This window comes from Balaenoptera musculus, chromosome 1 (genome assembly GCF_009873245.2).
Source record: "Balaenoptera musculus isolate JJ_BM4_2016_0621 chromosome 1, mBalMus1.pri.v3, whole genome shotgun sequence".
Classification (NCBI taxonomy): Eukaryota; Metazoa; Chordata; class Mammalia; order Artiodactyla; family Balaenopteridae; genus Balaenoptera; species Balaenoptera musculus.
The window spans coordinates 15,319,121-15,342,980 of NC_045785.1; the positions used below are offsets into that span (position 1 = coordinate 15,319,121).

The window sequence follows — 23,860 nt, forward strand, 5'->3', positions numbered from 1 at the left end:
CTTGCATCCTCCCATACATAGAAAAAGTGCTAAATTCCTTAACTTGGGATATCTGGTTTTCTTTAATTAACAATAATCTTTTGATCTTCCTGACTACAGGCCCTTTGTTGCAAAACTCTTATATATTCTAGCTCCCCCCTTGCCTCCGGGGAGCAGTTCTCTCAGGGTTACTTGAGATGCTGCTTCCAGGGCTTGAAGTCCTAAAAATTCCCACCAAATAAAACAGGACTCTCAACTTTTAGGTTGTGAATGTTTTTTTTAAGTCGACACTCTTGAGACCTGGTGGAAGGGTATACCCAAGAGACACACCATTCACTCCATAGGAAAATAACAATGTTTTGCCTTTTACATGAGGTCTTTGATCTCAGCATGTGTATGGTGGGCATTATCTGTCCATTTGCAGATGGGGTTAGTGGGGCTCCGAAGGATCAAGTCACTTCTCAGGCAGAGCGCTGGCCAGACCCGGTCTCCTCACTCTCAAGTCTGATTCTTTTCCAGCGGGGCATCGCCATGGGCTATATGGACAATGGGTGGTGTTACGGGATGAACCGTGTCCTCCCACCCTGTAAAATGTATATGTTGAAGTCCTAGGCCCCAGGATCCTATTTGGAGATAGGGTTTTTAAAGAGGTAATTAAGTTAAAATGAGGTCATTAGGGTGGGTCCTATTCTAACATGACTTGTGTCCTTATAAGAAGAAGAGATTGGGACATAGACAGGTACAGAGGGACGAACCATGTGAAGACACAGGGAGAAGATGGCCACCTGCAAGCCGAGGAGAAAGGTCTCAGAAGGAACCAACCCTACTGATACCTTGATCTCCGACTTCCAGCTTCTAGAACTGTGAGAAAACAAAATTCTCTTAAGCCCCACACTCTGTGGTGCCTCGTTATGGCAGCCTGAGCAAACCAACACAGGTGTTAAGAGAGCCCAGAAATAATAATGGATGCATAGGCAGGCTTCCTGGAGGAGGTAAGCAGCTGCTAGTCATTGCCCTCTTTCTTCTGCTTGGTCCTCTTCCCCTCCCCACAGTGTCCATATGAACCGTGCCTGCAGTAGAGACCTGGTCTGAGGGACTGGCCTGGTCCTCAGGCTGCTGCCTGTAACCAGGCTTTCCCTGACTCACAAGGCTGAGCCCAGCTTGTTGCCTCAGTTTCCGCCTCCATAAAATGGGACTAATGACCTTTGATGCCTCCCTCCTCCAGGGTCAACTGCTTAATGATTAGGAATTATTTGGCAATATAGTCATGATATATGTGTGTGTATATATAAAACATTTTTGTTATAAATGTAGAAGCAGTATATGTTTCTTAATTTTTTGTTTCTTTTAAAGTCAACTTTATTGAGGTACAATTTCCACAAAATTTGGTATAGCCAGTCTTTTTAATTTCCAGCCCTCTAATAAGTATGTAGTAGAATCTCGTGTGGTGTTAATTTTCATTTCCCTAATGACTAGTGATGCAGAGCATCTTTTCTCTATGCTAATTTATCAATCAATATCTTCTTTGGTGAAGAGTCTGTTCAAATCTTTTGCTCATTTTAAAAAATCGAGTGGTTTGTTTTCTTATTATTGAGTTTTGAGAGTTCTTTATATATTCTGGATACAAGTCCTTTACCAGATGTGTGATTTGCAAATATTTTCTTCTGGTCTGTGATGTGTCTTTCTGTTATCTCAGTAGAGTCTTTAGAAAAAGCAGAAGTTTCATTTTCCTGAAGCCCAATTTATTGTTGGCTTCATATCTTCTATATTCTCTTCTATATCATGCTTTTGGTGTTGTACCAAGAAATCTGCCTAATCCAAGGTCACAAAGATTTTCTGCTATGTTTTCTTCTAGAAATTTTATAGGCTTAGGTTTTACACCTAGGTCTATGATCCATTTTTTAAAAATAGATTTTTTAAAAGTTTTGGTAAAATATACACAACGTAACATTTACCATCTTAACTACTTTTCACACTGTTGTGTAACCATCCCCACCATCCAGCTGCAGAATTCCTCTCCTCTTTGCAAAACTAAAACTCTGTATCCACTAAACAAGAACTCCTAATCTCGCCCTCCCCCTCCCCTCCTCCCTGGCAACCACCATTCTTTCTGTCTCTGAATTCGACTCTCTAAGTACCTCATACGAATGGAATCATGCAGTATATGTCCTTTTCTAACTGACTTATTTTACTTAACACAATGTCCTCAAGGTTCATCCAAATGGCATGTGTCGAAATTTCCTTCCTTTTTAAAGCTGAATAATATGATCCATTAAAAGAATAGCTTTACAGAAATATAATTTGCATATCACACCATTCATTCGAGTGTATAATTTGATTTTTTTTGGTATATTCACCGTTATGCAACCATCACCACAATTTAATTTTAGAACATTTTCAACATCCCCCAAAGAAACCCTCCCCATTAACAGTTACCAACCTCCTCTACCCCATATTCCCTCTTCCAAGCCCCAGGCAACCACTAATCTGCTTTCGGTCTCTATAGAGTTGCCTAGTCTGGAATTTCATATAAAGGAAATCATATAATATGTGGCCTTTTGTGACTGGCTTCTTTCATTTAACATAATGTTTTTGAGGTTCATTCATGTTATAGCTCGTATCAATAGTTTATTCCTTTTAATTTTTGAATAATGTCCCATTGTATAGATATTCCACCTTTCATGTATCTATTTATCAATTGATGGACACTTGTTTTTCCCTGCTTTTTGGTTATTATGAATAATCTTTCTATGAATATCTGTGTGCAAATTTTTGTGGGGGTGTATGTTGTCATTTCTCTTGGGTACATACCTATATACCATATATATAGCCATCCTAGTGGGTGTGAAGTGGTATCTCATTATGGTTTTGATTTGTGTTTCCCTAATGACTAATGATGTTGAGCAACTTTTCATGTGCTTGCTGGTCATTTGTTTATCTTCTTTGGAGAACTGTCTATTCAAATCCTTCGCCTATTTTTAAATTGGGTTGTTATCTTTATTGTTGAGTTATAAGAATTCTGGACCCAAGTCCCTTATCAGACATATGATTGGCACATATTTTATCCTATTCTGTGGGCTGTCTTTTTATTTTCTTAGTGGTATAGTCTGCAGCACAAAATTTTAAATTTTGATGAAGTTCAATTATTTATTTATTTATTTATCACTTGTGCTTTTTTTGTAGTATCTAAGAAACCATTGCCTAACCCAAGGTCACAAAGATCTACTCCTGTGTTTTCTGCTAAGTTTCTTCTGAGTTTTATAGTTTTAAGCCTTACAGTTAAATCTATCATCCATTTTGAGTTAACTTCTGTGTATGGTGTGGGGAAGGAAACAGTTTCATTCTTTTGCATGTGGATATCTAGTTGTTTCAGCACCATTTTTTGAAGACCTCTTTCCCTATTGAATTGTCTTGGCACCCTTGTTGAACTATGATCCATTCTGATTAATTTTTGGATATGGTGAGATGTATGGATGAAATTTTTTTTTCCCTCCCTCCCTCCCTCTCTTCCTCCCTCCCTCCCTTCCTTCCTTCCTTTCTTCCTCTCTTTTCTTCATATTGATAGTCAATTGTTCCAGCACCATTGTCGAAAATCCTCCATGGGGGCTTCCCTGGTGGCTCGGTGGTTAAGAATCGCCTGCCAAGGCAGGGGACAGGGGTTCAAGACCTGGTCCGGCAAGATCCCACATGACGCAGAGCAACTAAGCCCGTGCGCCACAACTACTGAGCCTGCACTCTAAAGCCCGCAAGCCACAACTACTGAGCCTGCGTGACATAACTACTGAAACTCGCGCGCCTAGAGCCCGTGCTCCGCAACAAGAGAAGCCACCGCAATGAGAAACCCGCGCACCGCGACGAGGAACAGCCCCCGCTCGCCGCAACTAGAGAAAGCCCACATGCAGCAATGAAGACCAAACGCAGCCAAAAATAAATAAAAGAAAAAAAAAAAAGAAAATCCTCCACGGGATTGCCTTTGCACCTGTGTCAAAAATAAATTTTCCATACATGTGTAGGTCTAATTCTGGATCATCTATTCTGTTCCATTGATCTATTTGTCTATCTTTATACCAATCTACACTGTCTTGATTAAAGTAACTTTATAAGCCTTAAAATCAGGTAGTATAAATCCTGCAACTTTGTTCTTCTTTTCAAAGTTGATTTGATATTCTAGGTCCTTTGCATTTCCATATGAATTTTAGTATCAGCTTGTCAATTTCTACAAGAAAAGTCTATTAGGATTTTGAATGAGAGGGCATTGACTTTATAGAGCAAATCAGGAGAATTGGCATCTTAACAATATTCAGTCTTCTGATTCATAAACATGGTCTTTCTTGATTTCTCTGAGCATTGTTGCATAGTTTTTAATGCACAAGTCTTCCATATATTTTGTCAGATTTATCCCTAAATATTTCATATTTTTGGATATTATTGTTAAAGTATTTTTTTCAATTTCATTTTCCAGTTGTTTATTGCTAGTAAATAGAAGTACAATTTTCTTGTATTTTCATCTTATATCCTTCTCCCTTGCTACTAAACTCAGTTATTAGTTCTAGCAGTTTTTTTGTAGATTCTAGAGGATATTTTTTTTTACATGGACTATATCATGTTTATGCCAATAGAGACAATCTTACTTCTTCTTTTCCAATCTGAATGCCTTTCATTTCTTTTCTTGCCCTAGTGAACTGCCTAAAACCGGCAGTAAAACATTGAATAGAAGTAGTGAGAGTGGAGATTTTTGTCTTGTTCCTAATCTTAGATGGAAAAGTAATCAGCCTTTCCCCATTAAGTATGATGTTAGCTGCAGGGTTTTTTTTTGTAGACGCCCTTTTTCAAGCTGAGGAAGTTCCCTTCTATCTCAGTTTTCTGACAATATTTTTCAAAAATCAGGGACAGATGTGAGATTTTGTCAAATGGATGGGTTTTTTGCATTTATTAAGGGGTTTTCTTTTTTAGTCTGTTAATAGGGTCTTTTTAGTCTGTTAATCATTGATTGATTTTTTAGTGTAAAACCAAACTTTCATTCCTCACTTGATCATTTTGTATTTTCCTTTTTATATCTTGTTGGACTCTGCTAACATTTTATTAAGAATTTTTACATCTATGTTCATGAGAGATATTAGTCTGTAGTTTTCTTTTCTTGTAATGTCTTTATCTAGTTTTGATGTCAGAAGAATAGTGGCTTAACAGTATAAATTGGGAAGTATTTCCTCCAGTTAAATTTTCTAGAAGAATTTGTGTAGAATTGTGTCCTCCCAAAATTCATATGTTGAAGCTAACCCCCATTATCTCAGAATGTGACTGTATTTGGAGATAGGGTTTTAACGGAGTTTAAATGAGGCCATTAGGGTGGTCCCTAATCCAATCTGACTGGTTTTTATGAGAAGAGGAAATGTGGACACACAAAGAGACAGGAGGGATGTGCATGCACAGAGGAAAGACCATGTGTGGAGCCATCTGTAAGCCAAGAAGAGAGGTCTCAGAATGAAACCAACCCTGCCGACACTTTGATCTTGGACTTCTAGCCTCCGGAAGTGTGAGAAAGTGAATTTCTGCCGTTTAAGCTACCCAGTCTATGGTACTTTGTAATGGCACCCCTAGCAGCCTGATACAATTAGTATTATTTCTTCCTTAAGCATTTGGTTGCATTCACCTGTGAAGTCATCTAAACCTGGAGTTTATTTATGAAAAGGTTTTAAACTGCATGATCAATTTGTTTAATAGATAATAGGGGCTATTTCCAGTTGAGTGAATTCATGTTTTTCAAGGAAAGTGACTGTTTCATCTTAGTCATTGAATATACTGCCTTACATTCATTTTAACACAAAAAAATGACAGACAATAAAACCACCAGATATTCTACTGTCTAAAAATAACCACTGCTAATGTTTTGCTGTGTATCTTCCAGATAATTTTTATGCATGTGCCCCCCCACCCCTCAACAACCACCCTCCCCCCTTTTTTTTTAGTTTCCAACAGTCTTTTTTTTTTAGTTTCCAACAGTCTTTTTTTTTTTAATTGGGGTATATTTGCTTGACAATGTTGTGCCCACCCCGCTTTTCTTTTGTTTGTTTTACAAAATTGCTATTACCTTTAATATCCAGGTTTTTTGTATCGTTCAATCTTTGAAAACATAGTTATGGATGGATGGTTAATCATTTGCTTAACTAATTCCCTAACTTAAGGTGCTTCTGATTTTGGAGGAGCATCTAAAGAATGCCACAGTCAGTATCCTCTTTCATTTGTCTCTGGGAGCTACTCAGGTTTGTATCTTGGTTTATAGTCCCAGAAGTGGAATTACTGGGTCGACCAGTCTATTGTCGACTTTTGATATTGAGCACTCTGCGATTGGGGGAGGAGGGGGGAGGGAGCGCCCATCCTCCCCTCAAGGGACCAAGCCCAAACCAACGCAGCCAGTGGGAGTGTGTGATGAGAAAATGGCACAGGACCATGCAGAGGCTCTCAGGGGCCTCCCCCACTGCCCCCACCCCCCCACCAACCCCAGCCATGACCTCCTTGGCATAGATCTAAGTGCCTCCTGGTTACCTGCGTGTTGGCGGCTGTATCGTCAGTATGTGGACTGGACTGGGTTTTACTTCTTGGTTCTTCCTCCTTTGGAGTGAGTTATATCGTTAAAAGGCATCTGCAAAAATCAAAGCGAGTACTGAACTGTGGAGGCAAGTGAAGGCAGAGACCAGTCTTACCCTCCCATCACCACGCTCTGTTCTCAGGGAGCTCACAGTCTGATGGGGCAGATGCAGCCCCTGTTCCGGGAGAACCCCTGGCTTTTTTGGAGGAAATGATAGTCCCCTGTTCTCCAGGATCCCTGGTTTGAGTGCAATGTCAAGACCCACAGACCAAAACACATACAGGTGCCTACAAAAGACTGTATAAGCAAGTGTAGGTCAACACCTTCCACATAGGGATGTGTGATTGGGTGCAGTGGGGCTTTTCTAGGATAACTTCCTGGGAAAGGGCCTGGACCCGCAGAGAGGAGGTTGGGCAAGGGAAGGGTGAGGGCTGGGAGAACGGGGAAATGACATGTGGGACTGGCCAGCCAGTTGGTTTGGTAGAGCCAGAAGTGCAAGCTGGAAAAGCTGGGGGTAGGAAGGGAAGTGCTGGTGGCGGGGAGGGGCGGTTCTCTTCTGTTCTTTGCCAGCAAGTTTGGGACTATTGGGAGGGAAGGGCCAATGGAGACGATTTGGAGTTCTCATTTCCAATGATACTCTTCTTCCCCCCTCCCTTTTTCCCCTCCCACCATCTCAGTTCACCTCAAGGCTGGAGAACAGGCCTCTGCTTGGTAACAAACAGGTCTTTATCTGAGCACCTGCCGCATGCCCCCATAGCACACAACACCTGTAATCTGTTATTATCTGTGTGCAGAATCCTTACTCAGTGATGCCCGGTTATACCCATCTTACAGCTGAGGACACAGAGGCCAGGGAAGGGAGCTATCCTACCAGGATCTCAGAGTCAAGAAGTCAGGGTGCTGGGATCGGAGCCCCTGTCTGTGCAACGGTCCACACTGCCGGGGGCTCCCAGGGCTCCAGTCCCCCTCTGTTCCTCCCTGGCCCCACCTTTCCCCCACACACGCCACCCCTGAAAAGAGGCAAATGGCACTGACCCCCAGGCCACCAGGATCTCAACCAGAGGTGACTGGGCCCCCCAGGGCACATTTGGCGATGTCTGGAGATATCTTTGTTGTCACAAGTGGGGGTGGGGTGGGGGAGGGAGGAGGAGAGGCGCAGGGAGGAGCATGGGGAGGGGTTACTACCGGGTCTAGTGGTGGAGGTTAGGGATGCTGCCCAAGCCCCTAGGATGCCGAGGACGGTCCCCACGGGAGAGGTGTCGGGTCACGTGACAGTGGTGGTGGCGCAGAGTAGCCCTGTTCCAGATCTGCAGGCTCGCCCTTCCGGATGTGAGCTGGGGGCTTCCTGCTGGATGCGTGTGCCCGTGCCCCTCCAGTCTTAGCCAGAGGTGGGCACCAGCAGCTTGCAGATGTGGGTAGGCAGTTCTCTGCAGATTCTGGACTAAAGCCCTTCCAGATGTGAAGGGATGGCTTACAGATGCGCGCATATCCACACGGAGGGCCTTCCGGGCAGAGCCTCTCCTTGACCCAAACTTGCTTCGTCGCCCTGAACTCTTCTCCTCCTCCTAGGCCTCAACTTCTGGGCTTCCGTGTCCATCTAGGCATTGTCCAGTTTTAGCGTGACACCTGCTAAGTCACTTCAGCCAGGATCCCTCATCCTTGATATCTGATGGGGTTCCTCACCCCCCCCCCCCACCACCCCCAGGTGATGTCTGATCACCCTGCCTGCCTTCAGCAAGAATCCTGTTAGGTGGGTTTAGCCAGAATCCCCCCGCCCCTGATGTTTCCTCTTAGAATTTCCCATCCTCTGACCCCCATGCTGTGCCTTGGCTACAAATTCCCACTTATCTTTGTTCTGTTTGGAGTTGAATACAATCTCTTTCCCTCACCACAAGGTCCCATCATAGCAGTCCCTACACTATCCAATGGCCCCCTTGAATAATTAGTCTGCCTTGCTGTGCTTTAACAAGTGTCACTGGATAATTTTTTCACCCCTTTCGGATGGGAAGAGAGAGAACTTTGGGCTAATTTCCTTTCAGATGCCTGGGGAAGGGCCACCTCCTCTTCAGGTGCATCAACCCCCATGCCCCGCAGGCCCGAGCACCCTGGAGTGGGAGTTACCAGGCAGCTGTGGGCAGGGCCGTGGGGGGAGGTGGAGCCTCCTTTTTCTAGACCATGTGTCACCTGCCTCCTGCCCTGGGGCATTGCCCCGGCACTACTCTGCCACTGCGACAGCGAGAAGCTGGGGCCTGCTCCCTAGACTTTGGGGCGGATCGCGGCTCTCCTTGAGAGCCCTATGTTACTGGCCCCCCAGAACCCACAACATGGCAGATGGGGCTCAGGCCAACCCCAAAGAGTTCAGGAAGAAGGGGCTGGTTAGACATCCCTCTGGGTGGAGGGGCCCGAGCCTCAGGGCCTCTTCTCCTTTGAGAAACTCCAGGTACATGCCTGCTTCCCTGGGATGGAGCCCTCCTTGGAGAGGAGCAGGGATGAGGGTGGGGAACGGGCTCCTAGAATCCATTTCTTCAGAAAGCAGAGCTCTGAGTCTCTGATGGTGGCTGAGATATGTCATTGCATTTTAAGCACTACAAGGGCCTTTGGGATCATCTAGCTAATCCTTATAGGCACTTGAGGCCCAGAGAGACTAAGGGATCTATGGATGATCACACAGCATTTTGGAAGTAGAGCTGCAGCTAGAACCCAGGGACCCAGGTCTCTTGGCTCCGGGCGCAAGAGCCAGCCAGCAGGTTGGGTCACGTGACTCCCTGGTGTGCATATGGAAGGGGGTTGGTTCTGATCTGTGACAGGGTCCAACTCCATGAGACAGGAGCTCCCTGTCTTGGAAGCTGATTCCTGCTCAGAGTGGGAGGGAAGGAGGCTCCTGGTGCCCCTGGGCTCTGCCATCGTGGGGGCTGTCCCTCCAGGAGGTGCAGGCAAGTGGGAGGTGCTCAGATCTTCCTGGAGGAGCTAATCGCAAGGCAAGGGCAGCAGGAAATGGGGCATCAAGATACGGCGTTGACCGCACCTGTAACGAGGCCCAGGAGGGAGCCGCAGGCCAGGAACCGCAGGCAGGGGGAAGGGACGGACTCAAGACCAGGGTTTCTTCCTCTCTCAGGTCTTACCTGGGGATGAAGAAGTTCATCACCATCGCCATCCTGGCCAGCAGTGGTGAGTGAAGGCGCTGGGAAACTCCTCCTTCTCCCCCAACACCCCCAGCCTTTCTGCTGTGACTCACCCACGGGCCACAGGACCTCAGGCCTGCCATTGGGTCTCTGCTTCCTGGCTCTGCCCCTGCCTGGCTTCATCCCTCTTTGGGGCTCTTTACCCCTCCAGGCACCTGTAAACATACCCGGGTCAGTTATTTACGAGCCTCAAGGGTGCAGGGCCCACAGCTGAGCAAGCATCATAAAGTGGTGGTGGTGGCTTGGCGTCAGGGCACTTAGGGACACCGGGGTGCTTGTGTACATAGGAAAACGTGTTTGTGTACGTGTGTACATGCACAGCTAGTGAGCTTGCGCGCGGATAGCTACATGTATCTATGTGTGTGTGGGTGTGTCCGAGCACGTGGTGATGTCTATGTGTGTAACACATATCAGGATGATGTGTAAGTGGGTGTTCACACTGGCGTGTGTGTCTCTAGAGCGTGTATATGAAAGTAGGCTGTACACATCTGCACACGGCAGGTGTGTAGCAGGTCTGGGTGTGAGATGTACCGGAAGACATGGAGCAGGTCTGGGGGCCTTCTTCCTTCTTCTTCCTGGGGGGCCCCACCCCCCCGACAGCCGAGGCTCCTGACACACAGGCCGGCGTCCTGGTGGCAGTTGCCCTGTGTAGGTGGAAGATGGGCTGAGTGTCCCACTGGCTTTCTGTCCACCTGTTCAGCATTCCCTGAACCCAGCCAGGTTTGAGACAAAGGACGAAAATATCAGAAACGAAATAAGGTTAAATGTGGCCAGACGTGAGAAACAGTTGGTTGAATTCAGGCGAAGTGACTTGTTATTTAGAACATAACCCCTTGAGTTCAGCCCGGCCCAGGGGCCTGGGACAGAGGCTGCAGCCTGAGTGAATGCAGGTTTTGTTCTTTCTGCTTGGAGTGGAATGTGCACGTGGCCACTCTGGGTGCTGTGTGTGTGTGAGAGTGGGAGGTGCGTGTGCATGTGTACAGGCGTGGGAGGTGAGTGTGGGTCTGCTTGTGAGACTGTATGAGTGTGGGAGGTATAGGGGAAGGGCAGGCCTGGCCCAGGGGCCCAACAAATCCTGGGAGGGGGCACCATGGGGGGAGCGAGGGTCTGGTGCGTGCCAGGCCCCGAGCTGGGCATGGGCCTGCCCGATCTCTGGAGGCTGGGATTGTTATTCCCATTTTGCCAATGGGAAAACAGAGGCCCAGGGAGCTTTAGTTCTGGGCCTGCCTCTGTCTGACTCCAAAGTGAGTGTGTGTATGTATGCGTGTGTGAGGTTGGCGAGTACGAGAGTGTGCGTCTATGTGTGAGGTGTGTGTGAGCACAGGAAGTATGGGTGGGCGTGTGTCTGCGTGCGTGTGTACACTTGTGTGGTGTGTGGAGGAGAGTGTGCGGTGGGTGATTGTAGGTTTACGTCTGTGTGTGTGTTAGAGTGTGAGTGTGTGTCCGTCCTGTGTGCGGATGGGTGAGTTTTAGGCGGGAGCTGATGGCTGGGGGCCCTGGGGATGGAAGCTGCCCCCTACCAGGGGTAACACCTCCAGGATGTGGGCGTGGGAGTGGGGGTGGGGGTGAGGAGGCCAGGACCTCACAGCGGGCGATGCGGCCGGTGCCCTGCAGGGGAATGACCTTCTTGGCTGCTCTCAGATTTGGGAATCGAAGTCAAAGAATTTAGGCAACCTGCCTCTGGCCGCACAGCACTAATGGAGAGACCTGTTTGCAGATCTGGGTCTGTCTGACCCCCAGGCTGCTTGGCACACATTTGACTCCAGCAGCAAGAGCCCTGCAAGGCAGAAAGGGTGGGGGGAGAGCTAACATTCCCGGGGACCCCTCTTGGCCCCCCTCTTCCAGTCTCTTCAACAGCCAACGCGGCCAAGTCAGAGACAGGCCTACAGGATGCAGGGGCCCCTCTCTCCCTGCCCCGGACCTAACATAGCCATTTACAGGCTCTAAACCATCCTCTTAAAATTGTCTGTCATTTCTCCCCACTCCTTCTTTGTTTCCTCTCTTGTGTGCTATTTATTCTCTGTAATGACGAAAATCCCGGAGCCAATAGACAGGAAGACACAGGTGGAGCAGGATTCCTAAAATCAGCTCTCTGACCGGGAGGGCAGGCCTGGCCCAGGGTCCCAACAAGCCCTGAGAGGGGGCACCATGGGGGGAACGAGGGTCTGGTGCGTGCCAGGCTCCGAGCTGGGCGCGGGCCTGCCCGATCTCTGGAGGCTGGGATTGTTATTTCCATTTTGCAGATGGGAAAACAGAGCCCCAGGGAGCTTTAGTTCTGGGCCTGCCTCTGTCTGACTCCAAAGTCTGTGCTCTTCCCACTGAGGCATGTGGAGGTGGTGAGTCCCTTGTCATCACTAGTGATGTTGGACAACCACGTCTCCAGAAACAAGTAATTTCGGCCTTTGGGTTTCCATCCAGTCTCCGTTTCTGAAATGCTTAGCTTCCTCCCTCTCCCAGTACATTTCCTCTCTCAGGCCGTGGAGCTGGGTGGGGGATGTGGAGAGAGTTAGGGTTAGGGTTAGGGTTAGGCTGAACTGGGTGCCTAGCCCCGGGCACAGATGGAGGAGCCCGGGTGGGGGAGGCACCCCAGCTCTGGGGCACACAAACCTGGGTTCAGGTCTGGGCTCTGCCACTTCCAGGCTGCATGACCTGGGCAAAGCTTCACCTTTCTGAGCCTCAGTTTGCTCATCCATAAAATGGGATGACAGCAGCCCTCCTGCCTGTGTGGGTGGCGGCCTCACCCAGGTAAGGACCCAAATGCCAGGCTCGATGTTGACTCAGCAGTGAGCCAGCACATCTGGGAGCCCAGGAGGCAGGGAAGCAGGGGAGGGGAGAATATGTCCCTGGGGTGAGCGGCCTGAGGATGCCGGGAAGCTGATTTTGTGATTTTGCTGGTATAGGAAAGGTTGTTGCACTACCTGTGAGACAAGGACAAAGGGGAAGAAATATATACGTGTGTGTGTGTGTGTGTGTGTGTGTGTTCATTGAATGATGCACTGGCCCCAGGGCCATGTGGGGACGCTGAGTCCCTGCTGGGAGCAGAGGAGCCAGGCCAAGCCAGAAGGGCCCAGAATAGTGTTCAGAAGAGCATGTGGCATTTGTGAAGCCCCTTAGAGTGTATAAGGCACTGGGCTCTCACTGGCTGGGTCCAAATTCTGCTTCACCTCTTTTCAACAATGTCTTCTTGGGGAAGTTACTATATGCTCTGGGTCTCGGTCTCCTCATCTGTAAAATGGGGATAATATCAGCACTCTGTAGGGTTGCAGGGAGCACTTGATGAGTTAATGCATGGAAGGGGCATAGGACAGTGCCTGGCAAATACTATTATTATATTCTCAGGGCCATAGGGCTCAGTGTAAGGATGTGTGTAACGCACCATACCGGCTGCTTTGTAGATTGCACCCTCCTCCTGCTCTGCCCTCCCTCTCCTGCTCCCTCTCTCCCTTCCCCTTTCCCCAGCCCTGGGGTGTTGGAAGGACAGCCAGTCAAACAGGAGAGGCCACGCACAGGGCAGGGAACTCACAGCACCCCCTCGGTTCTCTCGCAGTCCTGCCCGCGGCCCACAGCAGCCTGCTCAACCTCAAGTCCATGGTGGAAGCCAACACAGGGAGGAACGCCATCTTGTCCTTCGTGGGCTACGGCTGCTACTGCAGGGGGTGGTGGGGGGGGCACGGCCTGCCCATGGATGAGGCGGACTGTTAGGTCCTGGAGAGCCTGGGCTGCTAGAACCGGGCAGGGACGGTGAAGGTCAGACTGTCTCCATCTCTGAGAGGTGGGAGAGGCCCCTTCCCCCAACGAGGAGGCTTGTTTGATGAGTTAGTGGCCAGAAGCCTGACCTTTGACCCGTGTCCTCCTCAACCATCTTGGATATTTTCTTTTCTTTCTTTTTTTTTAAAGTGTATAACATTGTGGGTTTTTTTTTTAAATTCTATCATTGGCATGATTATTTTATTTTATTTTATTTTAATTTCTTTTGGCCACGAGGCTTGTGGCATCTCAGTTCCCCAACCAGGGATTGAACCTGGGCTCTCGGCAGTGAAAGTGCGGAGTCCTAACCACTGGACCGCCAGGGAAGTCCCATCTTGAACACTTTCTATCGTCCCTTTCCGAGGTCTTGGGCTTGGAGGCATTTGAACTTCCGTTCTCACCGGAAGGAGCCTTTGACCTGCCTCCAAACACACACGAGAGCAATAGTCACACAGCTTATACTTGACAAAGGCAAGGGCTGTGGCCACTGGCCCCTCCGCCTGGAGGCTCTGGTGGACAGGGCAGTGCTTCCTCCATCAGGCTGGGAGCTCCCGGAAGCCGTGGCTTATCCTCTGCTCCTGGCTCCCCCCGAAGCAGCCAGCTCCACGTCTGGTATCAGTGGAGGCTTCATAAATGCGTGTTGACTAATTGCCTGCCCTCCACTAGAGGGGCTGGGACAGCCACACCACATCTGCTTCCTGTCCCCCGTCCCCAAGCCCCACTTACCTCTCCAGGCCTTTGTCTCTCCCTGGCCATCGTGCACAGCCAGGTATAGCCCCTGCATCTAGCCGGTCTCTTCCTACTTTGACTACACCCAGGCCCCTCCCTCCCACCCTGACCCCTCCTGCAGCTGCAGCCAGGGCTCCAGGGGGTGGGAGGGAAAGCTAGGGCTCTGGGCGGAGGACAGAAGGAGGGGATCACGGACAAGAACCCGGGGCACTGGCCTGGTTCTGCCCGGCTGTGTGACCTAAGGTAAGTAACTGCCCTCTCTGGGCCTCAGTCTAAAGGTCTGACTCGTGAGGGACAGGAACAGATGATCATGATAGGTGTCACGGCCGGTGGGAGAGGGGCCAAGCCTGGCTACGCCTGTCTGCTCTCCTCTCCCCACCCCTAGGTGCTGCCATGCCCACGACTGCTGCTACCAGAAGCTGTTTGACCTGGGCTGCCACACCTATGGGGACCACTACGACTACACTATCGAGAACAACACTAACATTGTCTGCAGTGAGTCCCTCTCCCACCATCGCCACTTCCCCTCAAGAAAGTGTGTACTGCCAGCCCCCTCAGCCTGTGCTAGGGCTGTGGGCAGGGCTGCCAGATGAAACACAGGATGCCCAGTTAAATTCAAATTTCAGATAAACAATGAAAGACGTTTTCATGTAAGTATACCCTAAATATTGCAGGGGACATACTTATACTAAAAACTAAATGTTAGCATAAAATTAATAAGTATTAGTATAAAATGAAGAATTAGCATAAGTATATCCCATGCAATATTTGGGATATACTTATACTAAAATATTTATTGTCTGAAATTCAGATTTAACCAGGTACCTTGTTTTTCGTTTGCTTGTTTGTTTGCCAAATCTAATAACCCTGGCTGTGGCTCTGGCACATCTCCCTGATGTGCTCGGAGCCCCCAGGCCTGAATTGGCCCCCAGGTCCTCCAGTCCCCAAGATTCTTAAGCTTCGGAGAGCTTAGGGAGTGATCCTGATTCAGTGGGTCGGGTCTGGGTGGGGTCCAGGACTCTGTTTTTAATCAGATCCTCAGGTGATCCTGAGAGTTTGTGTCAGGCTGGCATGGGAGTCAGGGGACCTGGGTTGGAACCCAGGTTCTCCCAGCATCTCCTTGCTGTATGACCCTGGGCAGGGTCCTTCCCCACCTGGCCTCAGTCTCCCCATGGGTACACTGAGGGGTTTGGATCTGAGCAGACCCATTCCCTTCTAGTTCTGTCATTGGGACCCCAGCAGATGAGGTGGCCCCATCCTAGACACCCAGGGTTTCTAGGGATTCGAGGTGTTGGAGCCAGGCCTGGCAGGTTCCCTCCTTTACCATGGACTCATTCCCCACCTGAGGGGCACGGCATCCAAGCTGATGGCCCAGGTGTCCCTGCCCTGCCCCTGCTAGTGCCCCATCCTGGGGCAGCAGGTGCCCCTTGGCCCAGCCCCGTGGGCAGCCCTGGGCTCCCTTTGTCTCCTTATCTTAACCAGGCTGTGTGTCGTCCCTCACTAAAAGCTCACAAGCAATGCCAGCTTTGCAAAGATACTCAGGACTCCTGTTCTCTGGGAAAGAGTCTGGCGGGGAACTGGGCACATCTGGGGACCCTTGGCAGCCCAGGGCTGTCTGGTCCTCATATTCTGCTGTTCAGATGCGCGGTGGAGGGTCTGGCTTGAGAGAGGAGTTCATTAAGCAGTTCGAGGAGAGGAATCTCTCTCTTCAACCCCCAAGACAATGGACTAACCCAAGCAATGGTTTTCACACTGGGTTCTGGGGATTTCTGGGGCCATCAGGTCAACTGCTGTGAGAGCTAATGGGGGAGTCGGTTAGCCCTGGATTGGTGGTCCAGCTGGCTCTTTAATGTATTTTGTAGCTCAAGTGGCTTCTCTTTCAGCCGTTTAAAAAAATATTTTTTTATTCTTATCTTTTTTATTTTGGCTGCACTGGGTCTTTGCTGCGGCGTGCGGGCCCCTTTAGTTGCAGCTCTCGGGCTCAGTTGCAGTATGTGGGATCTTAGTTCCCCAACCAGGGATCGAACCCGGGCCCCCCATGCATTGGGAGCGCGGAGTCTTATCCACTGGACCCCCAGGGAAGTCCCCTCTTTCGGCTGTTTGATATATTAGTCTTTGGCCAAGAGTTTCACATCAGAGAAGGTATTCTGCTGATGGAGAGTTTGCAAGTTTGCAAACAATTGGGCTAGTGGGTGGTTCTCGAAAGGTGTTCCCCGAACCTGCAGCATCAACAGCACTTGTTAGAAGCGCAATTATCAGGCCCCGCACAGACCTGCTGAATCTGAAGCTCTACGGGTGGGGTCGGGCAGCCTTGGTTTTCAGGAGCCCTCCAGCGGATTGTAATGCGCACCTAAGGCTGAGAACTATGGGGTAGATGATTTCTGAAGGCCCATAACAGCAACCACAGCATTTGCTCCCTGGGACGCACTGAGCTAAGCTCTTTACAAGTGTTTTTCTCACTCCGTCCTCACCACGAACTCCCTCCAGGGTGGGTGTGCTGTGATTCTGTGCTTGAGAGAGGCCTGCGATGGTAGAAAGTAACTGGGCTGGGGGGTGAGTTCCTGACACCTGAGTTTCCGTCCCAGCTCTGCCTTGGGTTTGCTGGGTGACTTAGGCAAACGCACCCTTTCCTGGGCCTCAGTTTCCCCCTCTTGACGTTGTCCTGTTGGGCTTCAGGGGTTCTCTGTTTACCATGCACCAGGGGCACCTGGAGGGCTGTGAATGCAGAGGCTGGGCCACGAGCGTCGGAGCCTGCAGGCCTGGGGTGGGACCGCTGACGGTGCTGGTGCTGCTGGCCCGAGACCACCTTCCGGGGTCCACTGTGACCTCAGAGTCCGTGCGCTCCACTCCCCATAGGCGGATCGTGACCAGCAGACGTGCAAGTGTGACAAGAGCATGGTCCTGTGCTTCCAGAAGCAGACATACAGGGGGGAGCACGGCACCTACCTCAACATCTACCGCCGGAGCCCCACGCCCAACTGCAGCATCTACGGGCCACGCCCCCACCCCTCCCTAGCGCCCTCTGGGGGCTGACAGAGAGGAGGGTTGGAGGTTCCGGCCCTGGGGACCAGCCAGATGGAGCAGGTGGAGGTGGGGGCGGGGCAGGGGCCCCTGGGCTGCCCTCCTCCCTGGAGCCCTCCAGCGAGACCAGCCCCAGAGGACTCAGAAAGGCCGGGGCCCTGGCCCTGGCCACCTGGCTCCTCCAGCCCAGACCTGGGTGTGGCTTCATCCTGGACGTGGCAGGGGGCGTATGCCCTGTTGGGGTCTCTCCCGAGTGTGGAAGGCGAGACCTGCGAAAGACTGGGGGCCTCTGGGGGGGGGGGCTCTCACTGGCACTAGCTTGACTTCCTCAGCCAGTCCCTCAAGGCTGGGGCCCAGAGTCTTCGAGACCCAGACCTGGAGCAGCCAACATGGGCCCAGAGCTTGGCATGTCCTAGGACCAGGTTCCCAAGCAGACAGAGTGCTGGTCACAAGGCCTGGCTCTGGGGCCCCTTGGCTGCTCCCACGGGATGACTCAGGGTGATCCCTGCTTTGGGAGCCTTGCAGCCCTCCAGAGCCCCATGAAAGAGCAGGTGGCCCCATCCTGGCCTTTGTCAAAGTAGCACATGAGTCCCAGCCCTGACACCACAGCATGGTCACGGGGCTAACGTCCCAGGCCTGAAGTCTGGCCTCAGTTACCCAAAGAGCCTCAGAGCAGGCTCCTGGGCACCGACAGAGCCCACAGGCCCCGCCCCCAGGGGCACAGGGACCGAGATGGGAGCACACTCAGATGTGTCCCCTCCAATGGGTCCTCTGCCGACCCATTCGTGTCAGAGGCACACCCTGGCCGCCGCCCTGCAGCGTGGAACTGCTCAGAGGAGCGTCCCACCCCTAGGCCGCCCGGGTCCCCGACAGACACGCGAGGGGGCAAGCCCCAGGCCTCCGGGCGCTCCCCCTGCATCTCTCCCCGCGCAGCGACCAGGCCAGGGGGTGGAAGGGACCAGAACACTCTCTCCCTGGGCAAGGAGAGGCAAGGCTGCAGCCTGGCCACAGAAGCCCTCTCGATGGGGAGGAAGCTGAGAGCTGGGACCCACCTCGGTGAGGAGGAGACAAAGGCAGGAGAGACCAGGTCCAGGCAGGAGGCTGTGGGGAAGATTCCAGAAGGCAGCAGAGCGGGAGCAGGATGTGAAGAGGGAAGGGAGGGGAGAAAGTGGGAGAGGGGCGACACAAGGTGAGGGCCAGACGTCCAAACCAGAGTGGTCTTGGCAGGAGAAGAGGAGGCAGAGGAGCCTTGGGGGTGGGGTCCCCCCTAGGGCCCGGGTTCCCGCTGGGGCTTGTGGGATCACGGGCAGAAGGGGAAATCAGGCCTCAGCGGGCCTGCTTTCCTGACTCCGCCCCAGCACTGTTGTTTCCCCAGCTTCCCCGTCCTTCCTCAACTCGCCTCTTGACCTCAGGGTCAGCGGCCTCCAAGTAGCCAGCGTGCCCTGCCTCGCCCCACCCTCTGCCTTCGTCCAGCGTCAACCCTGAGGGCCACTGACGCGGCGCTGTGATCCCCCTGGACACTGAGAACATCCACCAAGGATCTCGGCCCACCCTGGGGCCGCTGAGGACCACTGGCACGGAGGGATGGGACCGTCAAGAAGAGCACAGGCGGGGAGGGACGTGGGGGTAGGGAGAACATCTACAACAAAGACGGCAGGGCTGGACGGAGCCCCGCCAAGCTGCAGCTTCTAGAAACCTGCCTTGGGCTCTGGGGTCAGCTGTCACTGTGTGTGCGAGGCCTTCCTGCTGCTCCCCTCCTGCTGTCCTGCTGGCCGTGGTGTGATGGCTGTGGTCCCCCGTGTGCCCGGACCCGACCTGCCCACTCACCGAGATCCCCTCGGGAGCCCACCTGCTCCTGAGCTGACCCCATCCACTCTGAGCTGAAGCCCCGCCCCCCAAGCAGGAATGGAGCCAGGATGCGGAGTCCCCCAGGGGCGGGGGCAGCAGAGGCCTGGGTGCCTTGCCTGTGGGAGCCTGGGTTTCTGGCTGTGCCCCTCTCCCCGTGCAGACAGCCTCCCCTCCTCAAAGTCTAGGTGTTGGGATGGGATTCTGCTGCTAAGGGGTCCTGCTTGCCCCCTGCCTCACCCCAGACTTTCCCAGATACTGCAACCCCCAGAGATTGTCCACAGGACGTGGCACCCCTCCTCAAACTAATAAAGGCCTTCTACCTCAACTCCCCACTGCTGAGTCCTCCTTGGCAAGGCACCCACTGGCCAGGGAAAAGCACAGTGACTCCCTCCTGGGTCTCCAGCTCAGGGGAAAGCGGGTTCCCTGACACTCAGCATCTGGCATGGCCTATCCCCTTCCTGCTCCTGGCCTGGGCGAAGAGGCCCTCCTCCAGCAGAGACAAAAATGTTGGGAGGGTTGGAAAGTGGGGCTGTGGTCCAGCGTTCGGACAATGGTAACAACTACTGGGCTGAGTGCTTGCTGGGCACCCATCTCCACGATGCTCTCCCTCCACCCCGTCCTTTTCTGTTGAAAAAACTGAGGCCCAGAGAGGGTAAGTAACTTGCCCAAAGGCACACAGGTCATTAGTGATGGGGCTGGGATCTGAATCCTCAGCATCTGACTGTTAATGTCATCTCTTCGCACCTTCTTAATGATGACTTGGGCAGCTGGGGCCAGTGGGACAAGTGACTGAGGGTCCAGCAGGGCGCCAGGTCCTGGGTCCTGGCCTTAGCCTCTTCCGTGTGATGGGCATCAGTTTCCCCAAGTGCAGAGAGACCAGAGCCGCTGTTTCAGATGCTCCCCAAAGCCATGGGTTTTCCTGGGACTTCTAGGGGTGATCTCTGGGGAAGGGGAGGCTGAGCAGATGGGGGTCTGAGCCCCCCACCTTATTCTTCCATGAGCAGCCGTGCTTTTCCTGTGTTACATATTGATCCTTCACATGAGCTACTGTAAGAAGAAAAGAGAGTCTTCAGCTAACATTTTGAAAACCCCTGGACATGATCATCCATTGGTTCATTCATTCAACGGACCTATCCCGATGGTCTCCTATGGACCAGGCATGAGGCTGGGCTTTGGAGTAGACACCACTTATCAGACACAGCGTCTGCCCCCAGGACCCCACAGCCTGGGAGGGGGAGGCAGACACGTGGACCGATACCCTTGACGTAGGTTGCCAGGTGGTGTCAGGGGAGCACGAAGGATGCAGCCAATCCTGGAAGTGGCCCCCAAGGGGATGGTGTGGAGATGGGATGGTGTATTTGATGCCCCTGGAGGTGGCGAGGGGGAGTGGGGTCACAGTTTTTGAAGAAGGGCTCTTTGCTTCTACAGTATGAGTGGTCTTTCTCTCCTCAAGTTAGTGAGGTCTTTTATGCAGAGGCTCGAGGAGGGGGCTGGACTTGCTTCCCACTGGTCTGGGGGCTGCCACTAACAAAGACTCTCTCCTTGACCAAAATTTAGTCAGGCTCCTCTGAGATCTTTTCTCAACTAGGTCTCAGCATTTGTGTTTCTATTGCTCCATTTTAGCAAGAATTCTGCAACGTCAGTTTAGTGAGAATCCCTACCCACCCTCAATATCTGATCAAATTCCTCATCCTCCACCATCCCCTGGGTGATACCTGATTACCCCACCTGCCTTCTGCAAGAATCCCGTTAGGTCGGTTTAGCAAGAATTCCGCAGCTCTTAGCAATTTTCCACCTCCCCCCAACCCCTTCTATAAACCCTCACTTAAGACATGCAAGGATTTGAAATGGTATTTGGAAATGAGCCCAATTCTATACTGGCCCCTATTGCAATAGTTCTTGAATAAAATCTGTTTTGGCCACTTAAGCTACTGTCCAGCTCTGGTTTTCTAGGAGTTGTGACTCAGATGGAATCACATTCATCATTGGACCCCGGGATCTCTGCCAACTAAAAGTTGTCGCTTGCCATTCTTGTTTCTATAAGAATGAAGTCACCAGCCACTGCAGGCTCTGACCTTCAACACCCCCCTGAAAGGAGTTAAGGGTGGAGATCAGGAATGAGGCACTCTGTGCTCTGGGAAAAACTGGCAGAACAGGTCTTCAGATAGTTAGATATTTTCAGGAGAAGATTTTATGAGCTCAAGTTCTTGCATCTTCTCATATCTAGAAAAGCACTAAAATCACTAACAGAGACATCTGGCCCCTTGTGACTAGCAGCAACCTTCTTGACTAATAGCAACTTTTGTCAAAATGTGTGCCTGACTGCACCAAAATCACACATATTCTGACCCCTCCCGCCTTTACCTCTTTGGAGCAGTTCCTCGGTGCTATTTGAGATGCTATAGTTCTCATTTTGCCCCAAATAAAACTTAACTCACAACTCTCACGTTGTGCATTTTTAAAAATTCAACACCTTTCACTTTCAGTGGGAAACAATAGCACAGCCTTGTGGGTTATTACATTACAGTCCTGTTCATTATCTTTGAGCTATTTTTCTCCTCTTGGTTAGATTTCATTTTCCTTTCTGCTTTGTTACCTGCCTGTAAACCAGAATGAATCCTGCCATCCTGCACATTTTGTTAATTCTTCTAATTTTCTCCAAAATCAGGCTACAACTCTTCAAATGAATGTTTCCAATTTTTCTCCCACCCTCTTGACTTGGAGTCACTGAGAACTAAAACCCAACTGCCCAGATCCTTACTGGGACTTTCTAAAGAAGCCCTATGAGCTGAAGCTGGATGCGTCCATGCTCTTCTCCAAGAAACAAATATGACCATGACACCGATGTCGGTGCCATCACCAGAGGTGATGCAAACGGCAACCAGGAAGACCGATGGATTGCCACTACTCTCCTCACTTCACCATCTACAGATGCTTCAAGCTCAACATCTAGAAATCTCAACTGGCTGTCCTCTGAACCCAGAAACTGGGTTTAGTTGCTCCGATCATTCATCTTTGTTTTTCTTTTTTTCATAGATATCCCCCTCATTTAAATGCTTGATGGTTCACACCATCCAGAAAATACCCTTTACTACCAAGTCTCAACAGATGGTTCCACTGGTCACTAATGAACAAAAAATTACCAATCGAGAAAGGAACTCATATTGTTCAGAAGAAAGAAGATCTCCTCTTTCCCTGAACCAGAGGAGGGACTGGCAAAGACTCTCCCCTTGACCAAACTTTAGGCTCCTCTGAGAATTTTCTCAACTTGGCCTCAACCTGCGGGCTTCTGTGTTCATCTTTATATCATTCTTGGGTTTCAGCAAGAATCCAGCTATATCAGTTTAGGGAGAATCCCCACCCTTCCTCAATATCTGATCAAATTTCTCACCTCTCACCAGTCCCCAGGTGATATCTGATCACCACGACCTGCCTTCGGCAAGAGTCCTGTTAGGTCAGTTTAGCAAGAATCCCCTACTCTCTTAGCAATTTTCCAGCCACTGATTACCCCCACCCTGCTCCTTAGTTAGAAATCCCCATTTTTCTTTGTTCTATTAAGAATTGAGCCCAGTTCTATACTGTCTCTTTACCCCCACTGCAATAGTTAATAAAATCTACTTTTACCACTTTAACTTCTGTCCAGTTCTGATTTTCTACAACACCATCTCTGCCCAGACCTAGGTCAGTCTTCCATTCTCGGAGAAGCACTGCCCTTTGCCCCCATTCTTCAGACCCCCCCAGGGAGTGGCTGTCAACTCTTTTCTAGAACTTGGGCGACACCTAGTGGTCATGATAGGTCACCACCTATGCTTTGCTCCACACCTCCTGCCCCTCTGGGTCTGAACCCAAAGGGAGAGAACCTGCCCCAGGCTGGCAATGCCCAGGAGAGCACTAGGAAACCATCACTGTCACCCCCACCTTGTCACTGCCATCGACACCGCCTCTCACAAGGAGCAGACTGGGTGCAACCCTGGCTCTGCCGCTCATGGGCCCACTGACCTTGGGTTAGTTGCCTCACCCCTCCCAGTCTCCATCTCCCCCTTCTGTAAAATGTGTGTAATAATGAAGAGCACGTCGTTGGGTCTGAGGACTACATGAGGCCGCGGAGGAGAATGCCCCCAGCACAGGGCCTGGTGCAGAGACTGGAAACTCAGTGCTGGAGACTGGGGCCCTTGACTGCCTGTTGGGCCAAAGGTCCTCAGGACCAGGTTGGCAAAGGGCAGTAGGTGGAAGGAAGGAAGATGCTGATGGAAGTGTATGGCCTGGGACATTCTCCTCCAAATGGAAACCGGGCAGAGCAAAGCTGTGGTTTACCAAGAAAATCCGGCTCTCTGCACGTGGGTGTTGAGGGGAGGGGAGGGGAAGGAGAGAGGCAGAAGGAGAAGGGAAGGGGGCAACTTAGTGCCCCAGCTGCACAGCCAGGCCCCTGGTGCCTGCCCGGCCCTGGTCTCAGCTGGGCCTGGGAGCCACCTCTCTTCATGCTCAGGACCGGCTATGAACGCAGGGAGGCGGCCCTGTCCTCCCCAGTGGTTGTCATGGCAACACTGCGGTCAGCTTCCCCAGCTGCGGCTTCTGACAAGCAGCTGATGCCACCGCTGTGACAACAAGCAGAGTTGGGCACTAGGAGGCAAGGGTGCGCAGTACAAAGGTCCGGGCACGTGGCCCTGCAACCCTGCCAGACACCCTGCCTCCTGGGCCAGCCATCTGGTACCTCAGGATGTCAGGGCCCTGTGAGTAGAGCAAGATTTATTAAGCACTTACTGTATAC

The 23,860-nt window shown here is 51.1% G+C and overlaps 1 protein-coding gene across 1 annotated transcript; it reads left to right on the forward strand.

Annotated features, from left to right (window-relative positions):
* The first annotated feature begins 8,889 nt into the window (after positions 1–8,889).
* Positions 8,890–17,256, forward strand: PLA2G2F (phospholipase A2 group IIF). Its single transcript, XM_036827828.1, has 6 exons — positions 8,890–9,005; positions 9,681–9,733; positions 13,295–13,444; positions 14,608–14,722; positions 15,035–15,044; positions 17,080–17,256. Exons 1-6 carry the CDS (start codon positions 8,890–8,892, stop codon positions 17,254–17,256), a joined length of 621 nt encoding a protein of 206 aa, XP_036683723.1.
* Positions 17,257–23,860: the final 6,604 nt, after the last annotated feature.

Bases quoted from the DNA above. Each gene is read 5' to 3' on its own strand.
- PLA2G2F (XM_036827828.1), top strand. From the start codon at position 8,890: ATGGCAGATGGGGCTCAGGCCAACCCCAAAGAGTTCAGGAAGAAGGGG. The intron at 9,006-9,680 runs GTACATGCCTGC...TTCCTCTCTCAG, and splicing joins TCTCCTTTGAGAAACTCCAG to GTCTTACCTGGGGATGAAGA. The intron at 9,734-13,294 runs GTGAGTGAAGGC...GTTCTCTCGCAG, and splicing joins CGCCATCCTGGCCAGCAGTG to TCCTGCCCGCGGCCCACAGC.